The sequence below is a fragment of the Perca flavescens genome, chromosome 12 (assembly GCF_004354835.1).
Source record: "Perca flavescens isolate YP-PL-M2 chromosome 12, PFLA_1.0, whole genome shotgun sequence".
Classification (NCBI taxonomy): domain Eukaryota; kingdom Metazoa; phylum Chordata; class Actinopteri; order Perciformes; family Percidae; genus Perca; species Perca flavescens.
The window spans coordinates 6,392,775-6,414,399 of record NC_041342.1 but is presented as its reverse complement, the minus strand read 5'-3'; the positions used below and the strand labels follow the sequence as shown (position 1 = coordinate 6,414,399).

Sequence of the window (21,625 nt, the reverse complement as noted above, 5' to 3'; positions counted from 1 at the left end):
CGTCTCCTCCACTCGCACGCGTCACAGCGGGCCTGCTGTGCTGTACGGTGGAGCTCAAGTGCAACATGGAGCTTGAAGATGTAAAGGAAAAAAAGAAAAACAGGAGAATTAACTTTGAGCAAGTTTGGAGGAAAGTCGGAGGTATGGAACCATTTTAAACAAGTCGTGGGCAGTGACAACACACTGTATGTGTCGGCTTTGTCGACACATACATGTCGCATTAAGCGCGGCACGCTGCTCGCCTATGACGGCAAAAAAAAACGGGGACTTTGACGATGAACAGACACGTGAAGCAGGCTCGTCGCCATGGCAGAAAAGATGATAGTCGGCCTTCAATGTCCTTTTTTGTTACTTCTCCAAGCATACCCCTTCTAAACAGATTTCTGCGCGTATTAAAAAAATTTCGGGTTTAAATCGGGCTCGGGCTCATAATTACAGTTAAAGTGTCGGGCTGGGCCGGGCCTACCCCCTTTCTGTCTTCATCTGTCCAATCAAATAAAGGCCAAAAATGCCCCCAAAAAATATTTAAAAGTATATATATCCCAGCATGCATTGGGTGAGCGGCATGGAACAAGCCGAAAAAGTCCCAGTCTGTCCACTGCTGAGCTACCCCGTATCAGTGCCAGCTCGTGAAACTGACTGAATAATATTATTTTTCCCAGACGTACATTCTCTAAACGTGCATTGTCTTCATGTTCATTACCGAGCATATTGCGGTTTCTAGTGAGAACAGAATTCACATTGATTAAAGGAACACGCCGACTTATTGGGAATTTAGCTTATTCACCGTAACCCCCAGAGTTAGACAAGTCGATACATACCCTTCTCATCTCCGTGCGTGCTGTAACGCTGCCTGACGGTTCCAGCATTAGCTTAGCCTAGCACAGATCCTGCAGGTAACTGGTTCCAACTAGCCTACTGCTCCGAATTGTGACAAAAGTGACAAAATAACGCCAACATGTTCCTATTTACATGTTGTGATTTGTAGAGTCACAGCGTGTACAAAAAACAACGTAACATGAGACACAGCCATCTTCTAACAGCAAACAAACTGGGAACTATATTCTCAGACAGGCTTGCTGCGAGCATATCACTCCGTCCAAGTACTATATTCTTCCGCCTGAGAATATGGTTCCCGGTTTGTTTACAGTTAGAAGACGGCTGTGTCTCATGTTACGTTGTTTTTTGTACATGCTGTGACTCTACAAATCACAACATGTAAATAGGAACATGTTGGCGTTATTTTGTCACTTATTCGGAGCAGTAGGATTGCTGGAACCATTACCTGCTCTGGAACCTGCATGTTCTGTGCTGGCCTGATGCCGCTGGACCCGTCAGACAGCGTTACAGCACGCACGGAGATGAGAAGGGTATGTATTGCCTTGTCTAACTCTGGGGGTTATGGTGAATAAGCTAAATTCCCAATAAGTCGGCGTGTTCCTTTAAAAATGAATTAACCATCGTCAGCCAGAGGGTGGACACTCAGTGCTCGATTAATGAATAGCTATGGAATGGACAGTGAAGAAAAGAGCTCGGCTGATTGTAAATGGGACCGTATGAGAATATATTACTCTTCCAAAGTTTAAATCCATCTTTAAAGAGAATTGACATGATGTTAAATAGTTGGTGCTGGACTGCAGGGAGGTTTTTACCATGTGAAGTTAACTGATACTCTTTAGGGGCTGCACTGCAGACAATGAATAGTGAGTGGACAATGATCTATACAAAGTGCCAGGAGTAATTTTCTCACGAGTCAGGTACATTTTATGATTTAAAGCGGCTAATATTACTCTGAACTTCAGCTGAAATGATAAGTGTATCACAGAGTCGGAGTCCAAAGTGTGTCCGTATTCTCAAAGAAGCAGAGACACAGCGACACACACACGTTGTCTTTATTATACCTTTAGATGAAGTGTGTTCATGTCGACACATCAGTTAAAATGTACTACTACTACTACTAATACTGAGGTTTGAACGTACGTAAATCAAATTCTCCTAGATGTGACTGCATGTGTTATTTTATTGTGCGTGATCACAATGAAAGAGGCCAGACAAAATTAAATTTGACACTCTCTGTTCACTAGTATGTGTGTGTGTGTGTGTACATGGATCAAAGCAGCATCAAGGAGCAGAGACGAGCTGGGCATAACAGAACGAAAAAGCAGCTTAGGGGCATAAAAATGTGGGCATTATAACAAATTTGAGTTTAAATTCAAATACGTTCCTTTTAGGGTCACAGAAACGTTAGTGTTGGACAGGGGATACCGAATTTGGTTGGCGCACATACACCCCTTGCTTTCCCGCTGGTTTGGTATAACAATGCACAGTAAAAGTCAGTTAGAAGCACTTTTCCGGTGATGGCTGAGCGTTACCGCCCAGCCTCAAACTGAGCTTGACGACGTAGATGTGACGTGAGCAACCTGTCTGAAAGTTGGAAGTCTTCTGGTAGCTGTGCCAAGAGAAATCGCAATCATTCCCAATCTTTTTTTTCTTCCATTGCCTGTATAATTTCCCCATCCCCCGTGAATATAGGTTTACCTCGTTACCCCTACTTCATTATTTAACAACATTTGGTTTTCTTCAAATATCCTAGTTGTTCGTGGATAAATGTTATTTCATATGAATTCTCTTGCCACATTCCGAAGTATTTCCAATCCGTCAAAACGTTGCTGAAATATTTTGATCCGATGCTTTCATGGTCTCTCTATGGGCTTCTCCCTTGACTGTATGCCTCCACGTCCCCCGATTGCCTGCGAGCTTCTCCTGACTATACGGTAATTTCTCTACTGCGCAACAGAAAGTTGGGTGGTCATGACACAATCGTCCTATTTTTACAAAAACGTCTGCTACGAGGCCATAACGTGAGATACAAGGTAATGGAGCCTTTTATACATTGTGGTGTTTCTTTAGAAATAAACAATGGACAAATAGAGTCTTTAAACGCTTCAGATGTAAAGTTATTGGCTGTCAAAGTGACGCCAAAATGAATGGGAGTCAATGGAGGTGATGGCTTGTTAGCCTCAGAATCTCCCCATAGGAGGTACATTTTCCGGATGCTCGCTTACCCCCTTGGGTCTAACGTACTCTATCCATGGCGTCACCCCTTTTAAATGTACGAGAGGGCTGCATTTTTTCACGCATTGATACTGTGGAGGAAGTGCCGGCTTTGTCACCAAAGTTAGCAACCAACTTGTAACTCTTGTAACTGACTTTTTTTCTTTGCTTTCTCATTGGCAGATCAGTTTCAAATATTGTCAGCAAAGGACAGCTTGAGTGAACCATAAAACCTCCAACTCATCATCAAGGTAAGCCTTTACCGTACAGTAGCATTCACTTCGTACGGAAACCACTGGTTGGGATTGCTCTCAGCACAGCACGGTGCAGGTATCTCAACCGTATAGAAATGTGGCACCAGCTTCCCATTCAGCCTGACATCTCATCAGGTCCCGGCCCGAGCAGTGAGCCACTGGGGGCCATCGGCAGAGCCTGGGACTTTTCCTGATTAGCCTACCCAGTGGCAAGCCCCTCTGAAGCGCAGGAGGGATAGGGGGAAAGCTGGCCGTGGGGGATGGAGGCCATGCTGTGGATAATTGAGGCTGTCTGTCATAAATCCCACCACTTTCCTAGGCCACACTTAAAACTGTCCATCATCTCTTCTACTGATCAGCCTTGTATGACATTTAAATTATATGCCTGTGTGGGTGTGTGCCCATACATGTTTGAACGAACCGCTCATTTCCAGCTGATAACACCAACCGTTACACATCTCACCTGCTACAACGATTAATGAGTGTAATCTACCATAACCTGATAATGGGTTTGTGTGTGTTTTGTGTGTGTGTGTGTGTGTGTGTGTGTGTGTGTTCTCCTCCATATGTCTTTAGATCAGCCCCACCACGCCACTGTCCTTTCCCGCCCCACTTCCCTCCGTCCAGCCTAATCCATCTCTTTCTGTCCCTCTCTTTCACTCAATCTTTCCTCCTCATCCTCTCTATTCTCCTCCGTCCCTGTTCTTGAGGATGTGGTCCGGTCCCCCCCCCTGGCTCTGTGCGTGTGTGTGCGTAAAAACGGAAACAAAGAATAAGAAACATCATCTGATTTCATTTCAATTATATGCCTCTGATAGTCCACTATTTTCCCCGCTGTTCTATTCCTCGCCTGTGTCTAAAGTCTTATTCTGTAGCAGCATATGTGTGCGCGTGTGCCCATACATATTTGAACTACCCGCTCACTCATTTCCAGCTGATAACACCAACCATTACACATCTCACCTGCTACAACGATTAATGAGTGTAATCTACCATAACCTGATAATGGGTTTGTGTGTGTTTGTGTGTGTGTGTGTGTGTGTGTGTGTGTTCTCCTCCATATGTCTTTAGATCAGCCCCACCACGCCACTGTCCTTTCCCGCCCCACTTCCCTCCGTCCAGCTTAATCCATCTCTTTCTGTCCCTCTCTTTCACTCAATCTTCCATCCTCATTCTCTCTATTCTCCTCCGTCCCTGTTCTTGAGGATGTGCACCGATCCCCCCTGGCTCTGTGCGTGTGTGTGTGTGTGTGTGTGTGTGTGCGTAAAAGGGAAACAAAGAATAAGAAACATCATCAGATTTCTATCGGAGTATCACCCATACCAATATTTTCATCCTAGCTATCTTTGGACCGTAACCACACAGCTAGCAAGCGTGCGTGCGTGCGTTTGTGCGTGTGTGTGTGTGTCTGCGTGCGTGCGTGCGTGTGCGTGCGTGCGTGTGTGTTTGTTATGTATGCATCTCTAGTGTTGTGTAAACCAATAGCAGCCGAGGAGGAGGAAAATGCACGGAGGGATTATGAATAGAAATGGAAAGCAGCCATGTAAATTCTTACAGGAATACATTGCAAACTAATTCAATTAAATGTAATCCAATCATTGTTACAGAATGCCATTTTCTAACATAAAAAATGTACAGAGCCAAATGCAAATATTTGACTACAGTGAAAGCCCTGAATACACAACATGGTATGAAGTTAGCATCTGCTGTATGGCTGTGTCAATGTCATGTGCGTGTCTTTGAGTTTTTTTTTTGCCAGTGTTTGTATCACTCACGTGTGCAGGCCATGGAGCGCGGGTCGGTCTCAGCGCGGTAGAAACCTCTCTCGCAAACGCACTCGACCGCTTGTTCCTGCGGGGACGAGCTGTGAGGAGGACATTTGGTGCAGTAGGCATCTGTGGCTGAGGCTTTGTAGGTACCATGTCTGCACGCTGGGGTGAGGAGACAGATAAACGCAGGGGTTAGAAACCTTTTCCCCTTTTCGTGCATCGTCAAAGTCCGTGAAATTTTTTTTACCAGAAGTCCTTCTTCTCCTGAAATGTGTTATAGGACATTCCCAATTCATTACAACTTGGGTCTTATTTTTGTGGATGGATTCTGTCACTCATTACGTTACACTCGCCAAAGTAATTGCTGAGCTCTGGGAACACAGCAACGTTGCTAAAAAAAAAGTAATCATGAGACAATTATGTGCTGTCGGTTTTCAAACAAACTTGGAAGAAGGTGAATGGTAAAATGAATTTCCCAAACTGCCAGTTTTACACATCCAACCCATTTTACAGACCGACTTCCTTGTGTCAAACCAACTTTTTTAGACCTTTTAAGGTGTATTCATTTTTAGTTCACCTCTAAATAAAGTGTTTTTTAAATAATCTATCTGAATCTATAAATTGCCTGCTTGACTTTGTTGCAGCAAACTCGGCGAGTATGGTATCACAAGTGATGGAAATGATGCCGAAACTGCACGAATGAAACCAAAGTTGTACTGTAGTCAAGTAGAAAATGTGCATAAACACAAAACGACACGAGTATAGGTCAAACGATGTACCATGCGGCACCCCTGGCAAAGAACATGACAAAAAAAAACAAAGTTTGATTTAATACATTGTGACATTAGGTCTCCGTGCGATCCATTTACATGAGGCTGCAGGCCTGTGTGACCACGGGGTCGTACGGTACAATAACCCAGTGCAACGGCGGATCAACTGTCATTCCTGTTATATAAGCTTTAGATCGTCTGGCAACCGGGGGAACAAAAATACACCGCCGCAGTCACAGCAGTAGTCACATTTACACAATATGACTATTGCTACGGCTGTTACAGCGGCTGCATATTAGTCATTATGTGGAGTCGTAAAACTGGGGAGGGAAAACCGTGCTTCCGCTCAACAGGAACCGTCCGCTGCTGAAATAGACTGGGGACTTGAATGATTTCCCCTTTTGCATCCTAGGCAGTAAAATGAAATTCCTGACTTTCCCTTTGGTAATCTGAATATAGATTAAGCATGTATTTATTTATACATTCATAGGCATGGTATTCCCATCCTCGCACGCCTTTTCTGCAACGGAGGTAAACAGTATTACAGTGTACAGAACCCCATGTAAGGAAAATGAGGGATTCTCGAATGGCAATTCGATAGATGCCCTGTGTGTACGTGTGTACTGTGCGTGTGTGAATAGGTTGGATCAATGATGCAACAGAATCCGCCAGGTGCTGATTGCATGTTCGTGTGCTAAGCGCCTGTGTGCAAGAAGGTGTTAAGTATGCGGCGAGTGTGTGTCTGTGTGTGATCGTGTGTGTTCGCCTGCTGATTGCTTGTGCTCGTGGTGAAGGTCACGGATTTAATCAAGCTACACGTCACTCGTCCGCAAAAGGCTGTAAATTATCTCACACACACACACACACACACACGTTTACAGGCACACGGGTATGTTCGAGGGCGTGGTTAAGCTGCTGAATAGAGCAATGGAAAAGTGTCCTAAAAGTAGTGTGTTTTCTCACTGTGGAGGTATAAGTTCTTCCACCTGGACACTGTGCTCGCTCACATGCAGACAGTATTTTTAGGCAAATCATTCATCATAGGGGAGCAAAGTCCACTAGCACAATCCCCAAAAGACCTGAGAGAACACTGGAAAGTGTGTGTGTGTGTGTGTGTGTGTGTGCGTGTGTGTGTGTTGGTGTTAAAGAAGAGAAAGAAAGAGAGAATGAAGGAAAGAAAGAAAGGAAAGGGAGTGATAATTCTCAAAGGGTTTCCGCTCTCTTTCCTCCTTCCTGTCAGCTTCTAAGGTAATGGGTGCCTATGTGCTGTGCTGTGCTAGTGACTGTGTGTGTGTGTGTGTGTGTGTGTGTGTGTGTGTGTGTGTGTGTGTGTGTGTGTGCGTGCGTTTCTGTTGGCTGGGCTGTAGGAGCAGGGTGGAAAAGCAGCTTTTCTCCGGGGACGTTTCATCCGGAGAGTCCTGGCTCCGGGCGCTGGCCAGTCACAGAGGCACAAAAGAACCCCGGCGCTATAGGACAGACAGGGCGCCCCATGCCAGCCCTGGCGTCCAAACAACTGCCTGATCAAAAACTTTCGGCAAAAATGGCGGCTTGGCTGCTGTTTTTTTTTCTTCCTTCTCTCTCACAGTCCCCCGCCTTTTCCCTCTCTCCCACTTGTCTTGCCTCTTCTTTTTTTTCTCAAGCTACTCCCTGTGTGTGCCCCATGGGAAATGTGTTACTGACTTGGTTCCCTTATGATTAATGATTTACCATAGATATGAAAAAGGGACAAGAAGGCTGAAGTAGTGAGACAGTGTGCTCACATAAACATGCACTCACACAGAGGGCAGACACAAAACAACAAAAGTTTAGTCACAAAAACGATGTTATAGAACTATGAGCTATAGCTACAAATGTGTCATCATCTTTAAAGTAACAGTTGACAATGCTGAACAGTATATAGTGTGTGTGTGTGTGTGTGTGTGTGTGTGTGTGTGTGTGTGTGTGTGTGTGTGTGTGTGTGTGTGTGTGTGTTTGTGTCTTCTAAAGACAAAGAGTGGCCTCAGATCCAGTGTCTTATTAAATATTCATCTGGTCACCAGAGAGACTTAGTGTATTTATGCCAATCGATAGCTCTTAGATATGATATAGTACTGCTACTCAAGACACACCCTCAGTCGCCACGCACTGATTGAGAAGGGAACAGCTCAACTCTTTCCTTTGGGAAAACACTCTACAGTATGAGCTGATTGAATTCTCTTCTATTCTACTCTACTCTTTTTGACTCTTTTTAGGGCTGCAAATACTGATTGTTTTCTTTAATCAATTACAAAATGTCAGAAATAAGTGTAAGCCTATTCCAGTTTCCCAAACCACAGGGATAGGTCTTTAAACAGCTGCACTCGTCAATGTATTTAGAATTACAATGAGTCAAATGACTCGGTGTTTGATATGAATGGTGTCATCCGTAGTGGTGAACCAGCAGGGAACTTTCTCTTGTGTTCCCCCTCAGCTCTACAGAGCTTTTTAATGTCTCTTAACTCGTTGTTTTGGTGTATAGGCTCTGACACACCAACCCGACGGCCGACCTTGGTCCGAGTTGGTCCAAAAAGTGCCTCGGAACACACCGACGCGACATCGACCTGAGCGTACGTTCTGCGTGTGCCCGCCTTCCCATTCAACATGTCAAATCGGCCCAAATGAAGGCCGACGGCTCCTCCGACTGACGACGGCACAGAACACACCGAACGGACTCGAGTCACCGACCTCGCCAGACTGTCCAACGGCCGATAATCGGGTTGGTGTGTCAGCGCCTTATGGCTCACGACGTTACAGTTCTGGTTCACTTTCCCCCCGCAGCACCAGCTGCAGCAGGAAGCTGTTCAAAACTTTAAAAGTTATGATAAAAGCGACTGTATGCTACCTGCCCAGCACCAAATTTAGAATCAGAATCAGTTTTAATGGTTAATTAAGTGAACACATACAGTACATGGAATTTGACTTTAGCTTTTTGGTGCCGTCAAAGTACTTACACAGAAATAGACATATGGCTAAAAACAAGGACAACAAAGCTGAACAACGTAAACATAAACTTTTTGAGTATTATGTGCAGATATAAGTTGCATAAGCATACACATACTAGGGCTGTGCTCGATTAAAGAAATTCTTAGTCGACTAACACTCATTCAATTGTATCGACTAATCGATTAGTTGATTTTATCGACAGATCTGGAAATCTGAGATTCTCCGCAAAGAGTCATGCAAAAGCAACACTTTAATTCTATTGTTTACCAGAGAGGTGTTTGTACGTTTCTTGGAAATAAGTCATTCAGCATGAAAAAAGTATAAAACATGACTAATCAACTAAAGAAATCTAAGTTGACTAAGACCAAAACGACCGATTAGTCGACTAATCGACTAAGAGGGAACAGCCCTAACACATACATACACACACACATTTAAACAAACAGCTCTATGAGGACTGTGAACAGTAAGACAATAGGGCAATGTAAATATTCAAATGGTGCTGGAATAAATTAAGAATTATTAATAAAACAGGTTGCTTATAAACAGCAGACAGACACAGTTAGCGGCTAGCTGCTAAACACAATGGAGCATTTAGCAGCTAAATAGACAAATATTTGCCTCAGGGGTCAGTGGAGAGCAAACCAGAGGTCAAATGAAAGTAAATATTTGACAGAATCCCCAGCTGCCCATAAGTGAAAAGAAAAAGAAAAATCGGTCAATACTGCGTTTTATTTGAGAAATAAAAATTCGTGCAAAAGCTGAGCAGCAAATTTTCACATTTCAGAAGCTGAAACGGTGGAACCTGTGAATGTTTGATCTTTTTACTTGATAAATTTAAATAATTTATAATAAAAAAAAAAAAAAAAATGTAAACAAATTCATGTGCACTTGTGTTCTCACTCACTTGTCACTTTCCCCTCATTTCTCACAGTCCAAATGTTAGCCTATAGCATGAAATTAATGTGATCTACATATTAGAATAATCCCTCACAGAGAAGAAAGCCAAAATGAACCGCACTGGGACACACACTCACACACACACACACACACACACACACACACACACACACACACACACACACACACACACACACACACACACACACTTGATTTAAATGATACTGTTACAGCGAGGGGTCATGTATAAGTAACGCTTTATGGAGCTGAGTGTTTAAACACTGGCATTAAAGATAGAAAGTACCATACTGACCAAAATGTTATGCTCTAGTTACTGTGATGCTGTGACGATGATGGCATCAGAGTGAATGGTTACATCAAGCAAAAAAAAAAAACAACAACAAAAAAAAGTTGCGGCGTTGCTTGTGTGAATGACAGAAGCATGCTGACTGTACCGTAAACACAAACCCAATATGGGATGTGGTAAAAGCCATTGCGTTGTGATCCCATTCAACCAGGCCACTGTGTGCGTCTGTCAGCTGCACCTTTCTGAAACAAACACTTCCTCTGCCTTTCCTCCACTTCCCCCTTAAATGTACTGGGGTTAAGTCAAACATTGGCTCCCCACCGACTTTACCATAAAGGGCAGACAGAGGAGAAACCTGGGGGGGGTGGGAGGTCAAGAGAATGGGTGCATGTGTGTGTTCTTCCGAGAGGGATTCATGGTCGGCGGCTCATCTCCCGTGGGCCAGTGTAAAGCTTGCTGGCCCACAGGAGATGAGAACCATAATGGTCACCATGGCAACAGGCTTTCAAGATGGAACTCTTCTATACCCCTCGAGTGCCACAGCTCCTGGAGCACAGAGCAGCCTCTGTGTGTGCGTGTGTGTGTGTGTGTGTGTGTGTGTGTGTGTGTGTGTGTAGGCTACCCAGGCGTTAGTTGAGGCCGGCTACTTAAAAATTGATACATCAAGCATCAGCGAGGAAATCTGACGAGATTGAAACTGACGTCCTTTATGGCCACCGGGGTCGCATCTGTACGTGTTTGTGTGTGTTTTGTGCTCATCTGTACATTCCCGTGTAATTGAAATTGACATGTTTCCATGCTGAACAAACTTTAACAAAAGTAAGAAAACCACGACTTTGTATCGTTGCGTAGCACATACATTCAGTATGTATGTGAAAAAAAACATACATTTCGGAGGCAAAGAATCCACACACACCTAATGGGACTTTCTTTTAAAAGCTGCTGAATAAGACGACACGCGATTTCAGCAACTGAGAGTGTGTTTGTGCAGTCAGCGCTTTCCCTCGCCGATAAGTGGAAGTAATATGTGTGTGTCTGTTTGTGAAATAGAGAGCAGAGCAAACTACAGCGCAGTTGTAGTAATGATGTGTGTGCACAATAGCGATGGCAGCATCAGAGTTCATTCCCTTGCTGTGAACCTCTAAGCCCTCATCGGGAGTTCATGACATCATTTAACACTATAATATTCACCATAACTACTAATCCATTGACACACACAACGCGATTCCTGAGCAAGCCGGTTTGCCTGTTTTGACATTACATCAGCTCTCTTGGTGTTTCTTTCTTTCTTTCCAATCTGAAGAAGAAGCATCATCATCATAACTACTTATTAATCTTTAATTACCTCATATCGTTTACTCTGCATAAACAATAATACTCAGCTGCATTACAACATTTCAATGCCCTTTACAGTGTTTTTTTTTTTTTTTTTCATTGTTCTAAAAGACAAGTAAGAACTTTTTACAAAAGCTTGATGAAAATGTGTTGCCATTTTTCAGACAGTTATTTTGAACAACTACAGTATAAAATACTGTACGGGCATGATAACGCTAACGTGTGTGGGTTAGCCCAGTGCTGTTTAACGTTAACTTTACCTTGATCAAAACAATTATACGTAATTGAGTGAACGTGTTGAACGATGTTGTAACATTATAACGTTAATTTTCCCCACCGAGCATTAGCATGAGCTAACGCTAAAGTTACCTGTCAACGTAGTACATTCAGCTGGATCAATCGATATTTAAAAGTATCAATAAATAAGATCTCTGCTGTATTAGTGTGTTGTAAGTGGCATGTAATCAATGACAAAATGATGCTTTGTGGCAGAAAGCAAGCAGTATTACGGTTACTGAGTATTTTCTTTTTCTGTGACATTGTATGATTTACGATAACTCTCGAACGTATCATCTGGGTGCTCGTGTTATGACAGAAGTTAGAGTAACTAGAGGGGTCAAAGGTTATATGACGCCACTGACAGGGGACTAAAAGAAACGTCCCGTGTCATTAACCCTTCTGTTGTCTTCCCGTCGACCATTCAACTTTTAGTTTTTTTCTGGGTAAAATTTTTTAATTAAAACTTCTTTTTTTTCGACAATTTTTTAAAATGATTTCGGCGATTTTTTTTTTCTTGCTGCATTTTAATAGCATTTTCTGACATTTTTCTCACTTTTTTTAACTTTCTTGGTCATTTTTTTTTAAATGCTATAAAATTGAATCAAACACCCAAATTCAATAAAAGTAGGCTAATGAACTGATTTATTTCACTTGTGAAGAACGGATCCATCCACGTTATTATAGGACAACAGGAGGGTTAAAATAAAATAACAGATTTCTCTGGGTGTGAACATTGTTGGAAACATTTAGGATAGTGTAAGTACACAACTCAATAAAATATATAACATAGGTATAGTCATTTTTAGACATTTTAATGCAGGAATGTTACATATTGTACCTAAACTGTGTCACTGACAGGAAGGGCAAGGCTCTAAAAGGCATGTATATCAGGTAAGAAAGCTATGGCTCATACTGGTGCCTGAAGAACAGAGAGGCATTCGCTGGCATTTAACTGCACGAATACAGTAAATGACGTCATTAAAATGTGTAATTTAAGTATTTTGTTTGTCCTGAAGGAAAATCCATTGGGCAATAGAACAGGCATTAAAATAGCCTTTCAGACTAATTATTAGTGAATACATTTATTTACAAATGTATTGGTATGTGTGGACTTAGATGCTTTTTGAATTGGCTAAAAGAAAATTGTCCCACAAATTATATATCTAATCAAAAGAATTTCAATAACTGTGCTTTAATAGTAACTTTAAATAAGTATATTATGTATATAGTGTGTGTGTGTGTGTGTGTGTGTGTGTGTGTGTGTGTGTGTGTGTGTGTGTGTGTGTGTGTGTGTCTGGAAATGGTCTGGTAGAGTACGAGTAGGACTATAGAGAGTCTTCACAACGAGCGCCATCACATGAGATGTCCTGGAAACTATGATGTATTCCTCAAGCAAATCCAGTACGGTGCAGCAGCAATTACTTTTGCCTGCAAGACTTGTTGTTATGGAAAGACGAGACAGAGCGGACATGAGATATGAGCCGTGTCCAGACAGAAGACATAGACCTCCATGATTGACACCTCAGGACAGACCCTTCCTGTGTTTATAGCCTCTTACAGCCTCTTGCCCCCCCCCCCCCCCTCCCCACACACACACACACACAGACACACAAAATGGTTTGTGATGTCCAGTACATGAAGCACATGAGTACACTCAGGCTTCTTTCTGATCTACTCTCTGTCCTCTGGATACCAGCCAATTACTGAGAGCGGCCAAGAGGAACTATGGGATGAAGCTCTCCCTCTTCCTCCTTCTAGTCCGTCACTGTTTTTTATCAATTTCTCTCTCTGTTTTTCTCTCCCTCCATCTTTCTCCTTGTTTGCCCTCCTGTCTGTCTATTTCTATTTTTCTGTCTCTGTCTTCTCGTTCCCTTTCTGTCCATCTCTACTTTATTCTGTGTGTGTGTGTGTGTGTGTGTGTGTGTGTGTGTGTGTGTGTGTGTGTGTGTGTGTGATTCTGCCTTTTGTATGTGTGTCTTATTTCCCAGTGGGCTGTCTGTCATACCTTGACCCTGACCTTCTCCAGAGCTCCTGCGCAAATATTTACTCTCTCGCTGACAGGCACACACACACACACACACACACACACACACACACACACACACACACACACACACACACACACACACAGATATACCCCATTCAAAAGTAAAGTCTGAGGGAAAGAGAATGAGCTCTATTTCAGTGCAATTAAAGCAAACACACACACACACATACTCTCTCTTTTCTAGTGGTAACCCAAGCTGATGGCTCACTAATTTTGAGCCGGGCTGATTATCCTGCAGTGTAAAAACAGATTAAATAGATACCAGGTGCATGTGTGTTTCTGTGTGAATGGGGTCATGGGCGAGGGACAGAGAGAGGAGAAGAAGAAGAGAGGGAGAGCATGACAGGTCTATAGAAGGAGCCTGTTGGGAGTTTGGTTCACAGTCTGAATAACTTATTCTTCTGTCTGTCAGTTTTGCTATCAAGATAAAAAAAAAAGAAAAATCACATTTCCCTTTTAAACATAGCCAGGCAGACCAGTAAACACAGATACACACACACACACACACACACAAAGCTGAGTCTCCATACACAGATTTAAACCTTTACTATAACCACACACATCCTCTCTCCCCAGGCACACGTAGCTTAAACATCTTCCATAAAAATCCAACCTACAGAGCTTTAACACGCTACAAACACACACAAACACACATCTTATCTCCCCAGATACACTCACACACACACACACACACACACACACACACACACACCACGGCAGTAAACGTGCCCGTATAGGCCGGCCCCGTGACCGGCTGAGTGTGTGTAGGAGGAGCTGTGCAACTCCTTTCCTCACCCACGTTATTTTCAGTTCATCACTCTCAATAATTCATTCTCTCAGGCGGAGGAGGAAAAGGAGAGCCCTGTGCCTTTCTTGTTGTTTCAGTCAGACACACACACGCACACACGCGCGCACACGCACACACACACACACACACACACACACACACACACACACACACACACAGATGTACCTGTCAAGTGGGAGGCCAGGCCATATTCTGTCTATCTTGAATGTGTGGGAGGGCACTGGTTGGCTGCATCAGCCAAACTCACAGCAAGTTGACGATAGCAGGAAAATCTGCACTCGTATGTTTTATTACCATTCCCCCGAGAAGATCACAGAGACTTCATAGTCGGTGGTTTATAAAAAGACAAGGTACAAACACAAAATAACACAAAAGCACAGGAAATGCCCAGAAAGAGAACACTTTAGACTGCTGCCTCGTGGTTTGTGAGTGTGTATATATTTCTGAGCATACATCTCTGATAAATGAATGTATACACAGTACAGTATGTATGCGTGTCCCCAAGTGCCATCTTCTACCTTGTTACTAATGAAGTAGTCCATGAATAAAAAAGAAAGAACGTCAAGGGTGTCACATACAAAAGAGTCCCCCTCTCGGGGAAACTGCTCCAGCTTGTCAGTTTTGTGCTCTCCCTAATAAAACCTGCACAGTTCAGGACTGCAGGAGCTTCTTATCTGACAAATATCGACCAAACAATTAGGTCACAATAGGCAGATCTGGTTTATGAAGCAGCCTTGAAAAATACTGACACTCACAGACCCCGGTAATTCCCTTTCAACGCAGCGCCGGCTGAAGCAGTTGGAGAGAGAGGAAAACTTAATAGTGTAACTTTATGATTTATGCTACTCATTTATTTTCAGCTCAATTTTAAAAATGATCAAAACTGAGGCTATATGTTTGCATGAGGGGTGTTAAATGTGACTTAATTTCCTTTTTCTTTCTGCACCATTTTGTAAATTCTTATTTAGAAGAAGCTATCCTAGTGTTCTCCACTAATAAAGCATTATAACCTCATCACAAATCCATGGGTAGAATTTGTAAACAAGTAATGTTTTGGAGCAGGAGTTTTTTTTTAAAGTCTGCCACAGTGCCCCTCCTCCCCCCCCCCCCTCCCCCCCCTCCCCCTTTCAGACAATCGGGACAACTGCATGACATAGGCAAATTGGCACCATTGAAAGTAGGCCTAATTAGCTATTAACAGTCCCTGTTTACAAATCATTACCAGTAAACATATCTAGCATGCAGGTGTATTTATACAAGGTGTCAGTTCAAGCCTGCAGCACACTGCAGCAGCTGGTCTAAATGGCCATATTTAAAAATGAAACACAATCTGTCACATCCCTCATCGGGTCCTGTGTATCCGCTCTTTGTTCTGGCTGACACTGGAGCTAAAAAAGTCTATTGAAATGTTCTGAATGGTTCCTCTTGGCTGTAGAACAATAACGCAGCTGTACTGCATACGAAAGCAGCAACAAATTGGACTCTGACCGCGGCTACATCTGTACGCCGAGTTTGGAGCTGAGCAAGAACGCCTGTGCCGCGCCGGCCCAATCAGCCCGACAGGCCCGATCGTACATCTGGAAGCCATCCATGAACTAGAAAGAGAGAGGAGGGAGGGGATAAGGGGAAGGGGGGTCAATGGCTGTCTTCCTGTTCCTGTGTTTCCTGTTCAGCAGACCCGCTGGCTGCCTGCACGCCTCCTCTGCTTAAGGGAGCACACACACACACATGCACCTTTCCCGAAACCTTTAGATCTCAAGTGGAGCAAACTCAAACACTGATTCAACGCTATAGAAATGTGAAAGTTATGAACTTTCCCACGAGCGTGCACATGTTTATCCCTAACTGGAACTCAACAGCTTATGGAATACGTCCAATTAATGGCAACTGGACCCAAAGGAGACATCCTACACCACCTCTCTCTCTCTCTCTCTCTCTCTCTCTCTCTCTCTGCCTCCGTCTTTAGGGAATAGTGCTATATAAGGACGCGAGGAGTTGAAACATGCGTTAACAGTTTCTCAGTCCTTGGCCTGCTTTTTCTCCTTTTCTCTAAGGGTTTGTTCACACAGCTCAACCCACTGCACCAGACTCAGCTGAGCTTTACGAGGTCATGTCTCCCAAAAGCCACCTTGATTGTCCTCGGGGTTTCGTTGTGGCTAACGCTAAAGCGGCGCAAACGCCGTCTTGGTGCAAAGGTGGCTTTTGGCAACTGCCGAGTGATCCGCCATGGCGAAAGAGGAGCTGTGCTGGGGGGAGGGGGGCCTGTGTGAAGAGGCATTATCTGGGTCAGTGCTGTGTGGGTATGTAGACGGGGACTATGGTGTGTAGAGGATATAGCGAGCGCCTAAGCCTTTGTGATTTTGTGTGTCATTTATTCAAACACAAAAGCGAGGAGATGGGAAAGAGGGAGAGGGGCAAAGGGATGGGGTTTAGGAGGGACGAGATAAAGGCGTAATGAAGTAAAAGGTGGCTGTCATTATCAAAAGAAAGGAAAAGTTCAATCAGACGGAGGGACGAGCAGCGGAAAGACACACACTCCCACAGACGGGTAGAAGAACTAATAAATGGCCTTTATTAGATCCATATATCTGTTTGTCCTTATAATAACAGTAATAACACCCTGCTGCCTGACACGTCAACAGCTTAATGCCCTCATGCCTGCAGCAGTGTACATACACACACACACACACACACACACACACACACACACACACACACAAACATACACACATGCACTATGTGGATCGTATACATACAAAAATCTCTTGACTTGCTGTCTAAATCCTTCTGTTAGCTGCCCACTCCCTTCCTACCCACAGATTCTTGCTCTCAAGCTCCCTGAGCTGCCACCACGAGAAGAGCAAAGAAATGTGTGTGTGTGTGTGTGTGTGTGTGTGTGTGTGTGTGTGTGTGTGTGTGTGTGTGTGTGTGTGTGTGTGTGTGTGTGTGTGTGTGTGTGTGTGTGTGTGAACATACTACATGCAGGAGGGAGCGCTTGACCTTCCAAAGTCTGTATGTGATCTACATAAAAATGCTCACTTTCCAGCTTGTACTGTCCACATGACACAGACACACACACACACACACACACACACACACACACATACAGTATATTCTAACGCACACACACTTCTGCTGTAAGGATAGAGGCAGAGATCAAGCTCTGTGTTCGAGAGGCAATAAAGCCAGGTTCCCTACTGAGCTTTCAACACACACCTACACACACACACACACACACACACACACACACACACACACACACACACACAGGCCTCTGTAAGTGAGCTAAATCGCTTTCACAGGTGCAAAGATTAGCCTTTTCCTACATCTGCTCCCTGCTTAAACCTTTCATTATGAACAGAGGCTGCAATCCTCTTATGAGATATAAAATGTAAACGTCTATTGTGTTTATGTGTGTGTGTGTGTGTGTGTGTGTGTGTGTGTGTGTGTGTGTGTGTGTGTGTGTGTGTGTGTGCGCGTGGTCATAGTCTTTCTTTCATTATATGCATTTGAGTGCATATTACAACATGTATCATATAACTTTCACTTATGTGTACAGAATGTCAAGTTGTCTCGCAGAAAACAAACAAGCAAAGGCTTTAACTGGAAGTCCTTTCCCGCTGCGCTGTGGTCGGAGGCAGGTCTGATCGACTCAGCGGCTGAGCAGCACGCCTTTGATCGTCACTGGGCAGACAGAAAGTCCTATTCTCCCCCCACAGGTTGAGCAAAGTTTTTCCAAAAATATTTTTCTCCTCTTGAAAATGACATAGAACAGGACTTATATCCCTCCCAAGCGTTATGATGTCATGGCTGTGGTCAAATGGGGTTTGGAGTGTGTATGAGCTAAAGCAGTGTGAGGTTTTCCTGGCTTTAAGGTTTTCTAGCTCTCTCTATAGGGGGAAGCAGCGTTCAGTTTCTGTGCACCACGTATCTGGAACAAACTTCCGGTAAACTATAGATCGGCACCTACGCTCTGTTCTTTTAAATCAAGGATGAAGACCTTTCTTTTCGATACTGCTTTTGTTTAATTCTCTAATTACTTATGTAAAGGATCTGAAAACTTCTTCCACCACTGGTTAGAGTTTAATGCCATTTTTCCATTACATGGTACCTGCTCGATTCACCTCGACTCGACTCGCCTTTTTTGGTTTTCCATTATGATATTAAGTCCCTGGTACCTGCCAACAGGTCATTTTTATTTCTATCGAGGTTCCAAGCGAACTGAGGCGATACCAAAAGGTGACGTGAAAACCTGCCGACCACTGATTGGTCAGAGAGAATCGTCACTAATCACTGCGTCATCATTGCTAGCGACAGACGGGGGCGTCCTGAACAAACCCGCCATTTTTAAATAGTTTAGCCAGCGGTGTTTTTTTTTTTTTTTTTGCTGCCTCCAGCTTCTTTTTTAACAACATTTGTCTTCTGGCTGTGGCAAACAGCCACATGCCGAGAATCCAAAACGACACACCTTCGACGTTCTGTGTGTGTGTCGCCTTAGGTCACGGCAGTTTCCTGCGGCGTTGCTATGACAACCAGCCACGCTCGCCTCACGCATGAGGCGGTACTAAATCTGCAATGGAAAATGGAGGACGGGGCACCGCAGTTGAGTAGAGTAGAGTAGAGCTGGTACTAGCAGTGGGTAAGACATTCTGCACACATTTTACAGTACATGCTCGCTAAAGCAAACTAACTCTGTCCCACCCTGTCTTCTATTTTATAGCAGGTGTTCATTATCATCTATTTAATGGATGATAATCATAATGGGTACAAATAAAATAGTTTAGAATATAGTATAGAATTGTCATTGATTCTTGAGTCAAAAGGTCAAATTGACACTGTAAATAATGCGGAAAATTGTAAAAAGGTACTTTGCAAAATGTTGAACTATTCCTTTAACACATAGACATAAGATTCATATTGATCTTCTGTTCTCAGAAAGAGTGAAAAAGTGCATTGCACTTCTTTAACATATTATTCATGTAGCAGTCCAGTAACCCATTGTGTCTGCACCCACATCGTTCCAAATGAATGTTGGCAAGACCATTCACACTGGTTCGGTCACACATTGGACTTGTTCCTCATTGATTTTCCACTTTGGTTTCAGTCCAATTTGAGAAGTGAGAAGAACAGCCGGAGGAGCTAAGTGGAATCAGTATGACGAGTTTGGTGTGACTTTGAAAAGTTCCTCTTGTAAACTACGAGTTGAAACTGCATCAAACAGACAAACGAAATAGGAAGAAATGGGGAGAAGGAGACCATTAGACAGGTAGCCGACGGACAGACGGACAGACATGTCTTGCTGACCTATATTACTTTTGCCCGCTGAGAAAGAGAGAGAGAGAGAGAGAGGCGATGAGAGCAAGAGAACTTGTGTCGAGGTGACAGGTGTCTGTCCTTCTCCACTCCGTCTCCTCCATCTCTCAGGCATCTGAGGCAGTAATTGGTGCTGTCAGACACACAGAGAAGGACAGGACACACACACACACACACACAAACACAGCTGCACACCCATACACACTCCTGCCCTTCAGCATGAACCTCTAGAGCTTAAAGTAGGAGAGGATAATTCACTACATTCCCTACCAGCTGTGAGACAGCAGGGGAGGGCAAGGGAGTACAAGGTGGAAATGGAAGAGGAGTAGAGGAAACAGCGGCAGACGGAAACAGGGAGGGAGAAGCGAAACAGAATGCACAAGAGACAAAGATACAGAGAGCAAAGAAAAGCAAGAGAGCGAAGGAGGCGGGGAGGGGGGACTTGCGCTGCACTGACAGAGGCCTCGGCATGGGGTAGAGAGAGATGGAGGAGAGCTGACGAGGGGGAGCAAATGTATGAGGCAGGGAGAGAGAGAGAGAGAGAGGGTATGTGTTTGAATAAGAGCGAGAGAGAGAGAGAGATTGTGTAACTCCAGTGGTGAGGGAGCCGATGAGCATGATTTCATGTGATTGAGCAGCAGAGCCCAGCAGAGCAGCAGTGTGTTTAGTGCAGACCACCGTGCTTAGAAACCCAAAGAGGTGAATGAATGACGCAGCACCAAAAGCGCAAAGGAAACACAAATATGTATTTAAGTTGCGATGTTAAACGTAAAAGGACAGGGCTGCTGATATTCCATATTTTTCTTTCCGTCAACAAAACCCATAAAGACCAACACCAAAAATTTATAGATCCTACTAACTAAGTATTGTCTGCGTACCAAACGTCTGATTATGCGAATTGCTCTTGTGTTATAGAGCTCCGTTGTTTTTCATCAGAAACACATTAGTGAGTCCCACCCCTGCACCGGTGGCCATTTTGCCCCCATTACAATAAACATGGGCCCAGTTTTGAGTCGCTCACACATACAGTACAAAGTCCTGCTGCTCACAGGAGCACTAAATGTGTATTGATCCGCTGCTAAAAATAGTCCCACACAAATGCTCTCCTGTTTGCTAAAAACTATAGTGTTAACTTTTATTTTATTTTTCTTGAAACAAATTGGTATGTAATGACATGTCCAAGGAAGGTACCTTTGAAAAGACTGTAATTTGGTACATATATATTATATTTTATATATATATATATATATACATGACATTCATTTACAATTTGTTAGTTCCAATTGCTTCCCATCATCTTCAAGTCTTTGCACAGCAGGTGAGCTGAATATGCATGAGTGTGGAATGTGTCTTTCTGTTTGGCTGTCAATTACAGGCAAGCATACAAATAAATCCAGACAATAACGTGTCAACGATTAGTATTCACTTGGGTTTACATTTTTCGAGCCATTGCGATTCAAGCAGTTATTTTTGTTTCCTCAAAACACATTTAAAGGACTTGTTACTATGTCTACTGAGTCGGAACATTGTCTCTATTTCCCCTTTTATTAGTATTAAATTACAGTTTCTTTAGGTAAGGTAGAAACTGCAAAATAAAACCTCACCTCATTACTACACCTTTAAAAAAAACTGAAGCTACATTTGTGACCTTTTTTCAAGATTAACCCCTTTATTTAGAGCAGTGGTTCTCAACCTTTTTTGTGCCAGCGCCCCCCTATCCATTATCCAGGTCCCTAACGCCCCCCCCCCCATCAAATATTATGTATGTTAATTGCCCCGAATATTAATGATTGATGCCCTAATATAGGCCTATTATTGTTGTTACTAT

General features: G+C 43.5%; 1 protein-coding gene across 3 annotated transcripts in view; it reads right to left on the bottom strand.

Annotated features, from left to right (window-relative positions):
* The window catches only part of epha4b (eph receptor A4b), a 96,129-nt gene that overhangs the window by 42,098 nt on the left and 32,406 nt on the right, over window positions 1–21,625 (bottom strand). For all 3 annotated transcript variants that reach the window (XM_028592831.1, XM_028592832.1, XM_028592833.1), the window contains exon 6: window positions 5,084–5,239. In XM_028592831.1, coding sequence (XP_028448632.1) covers window positions 5,084–5,239 — 156 coding nt within the window. The remainder of the gene's footprint in view (window positions 1–5,083; window positions 5,240–21,625) is intronic.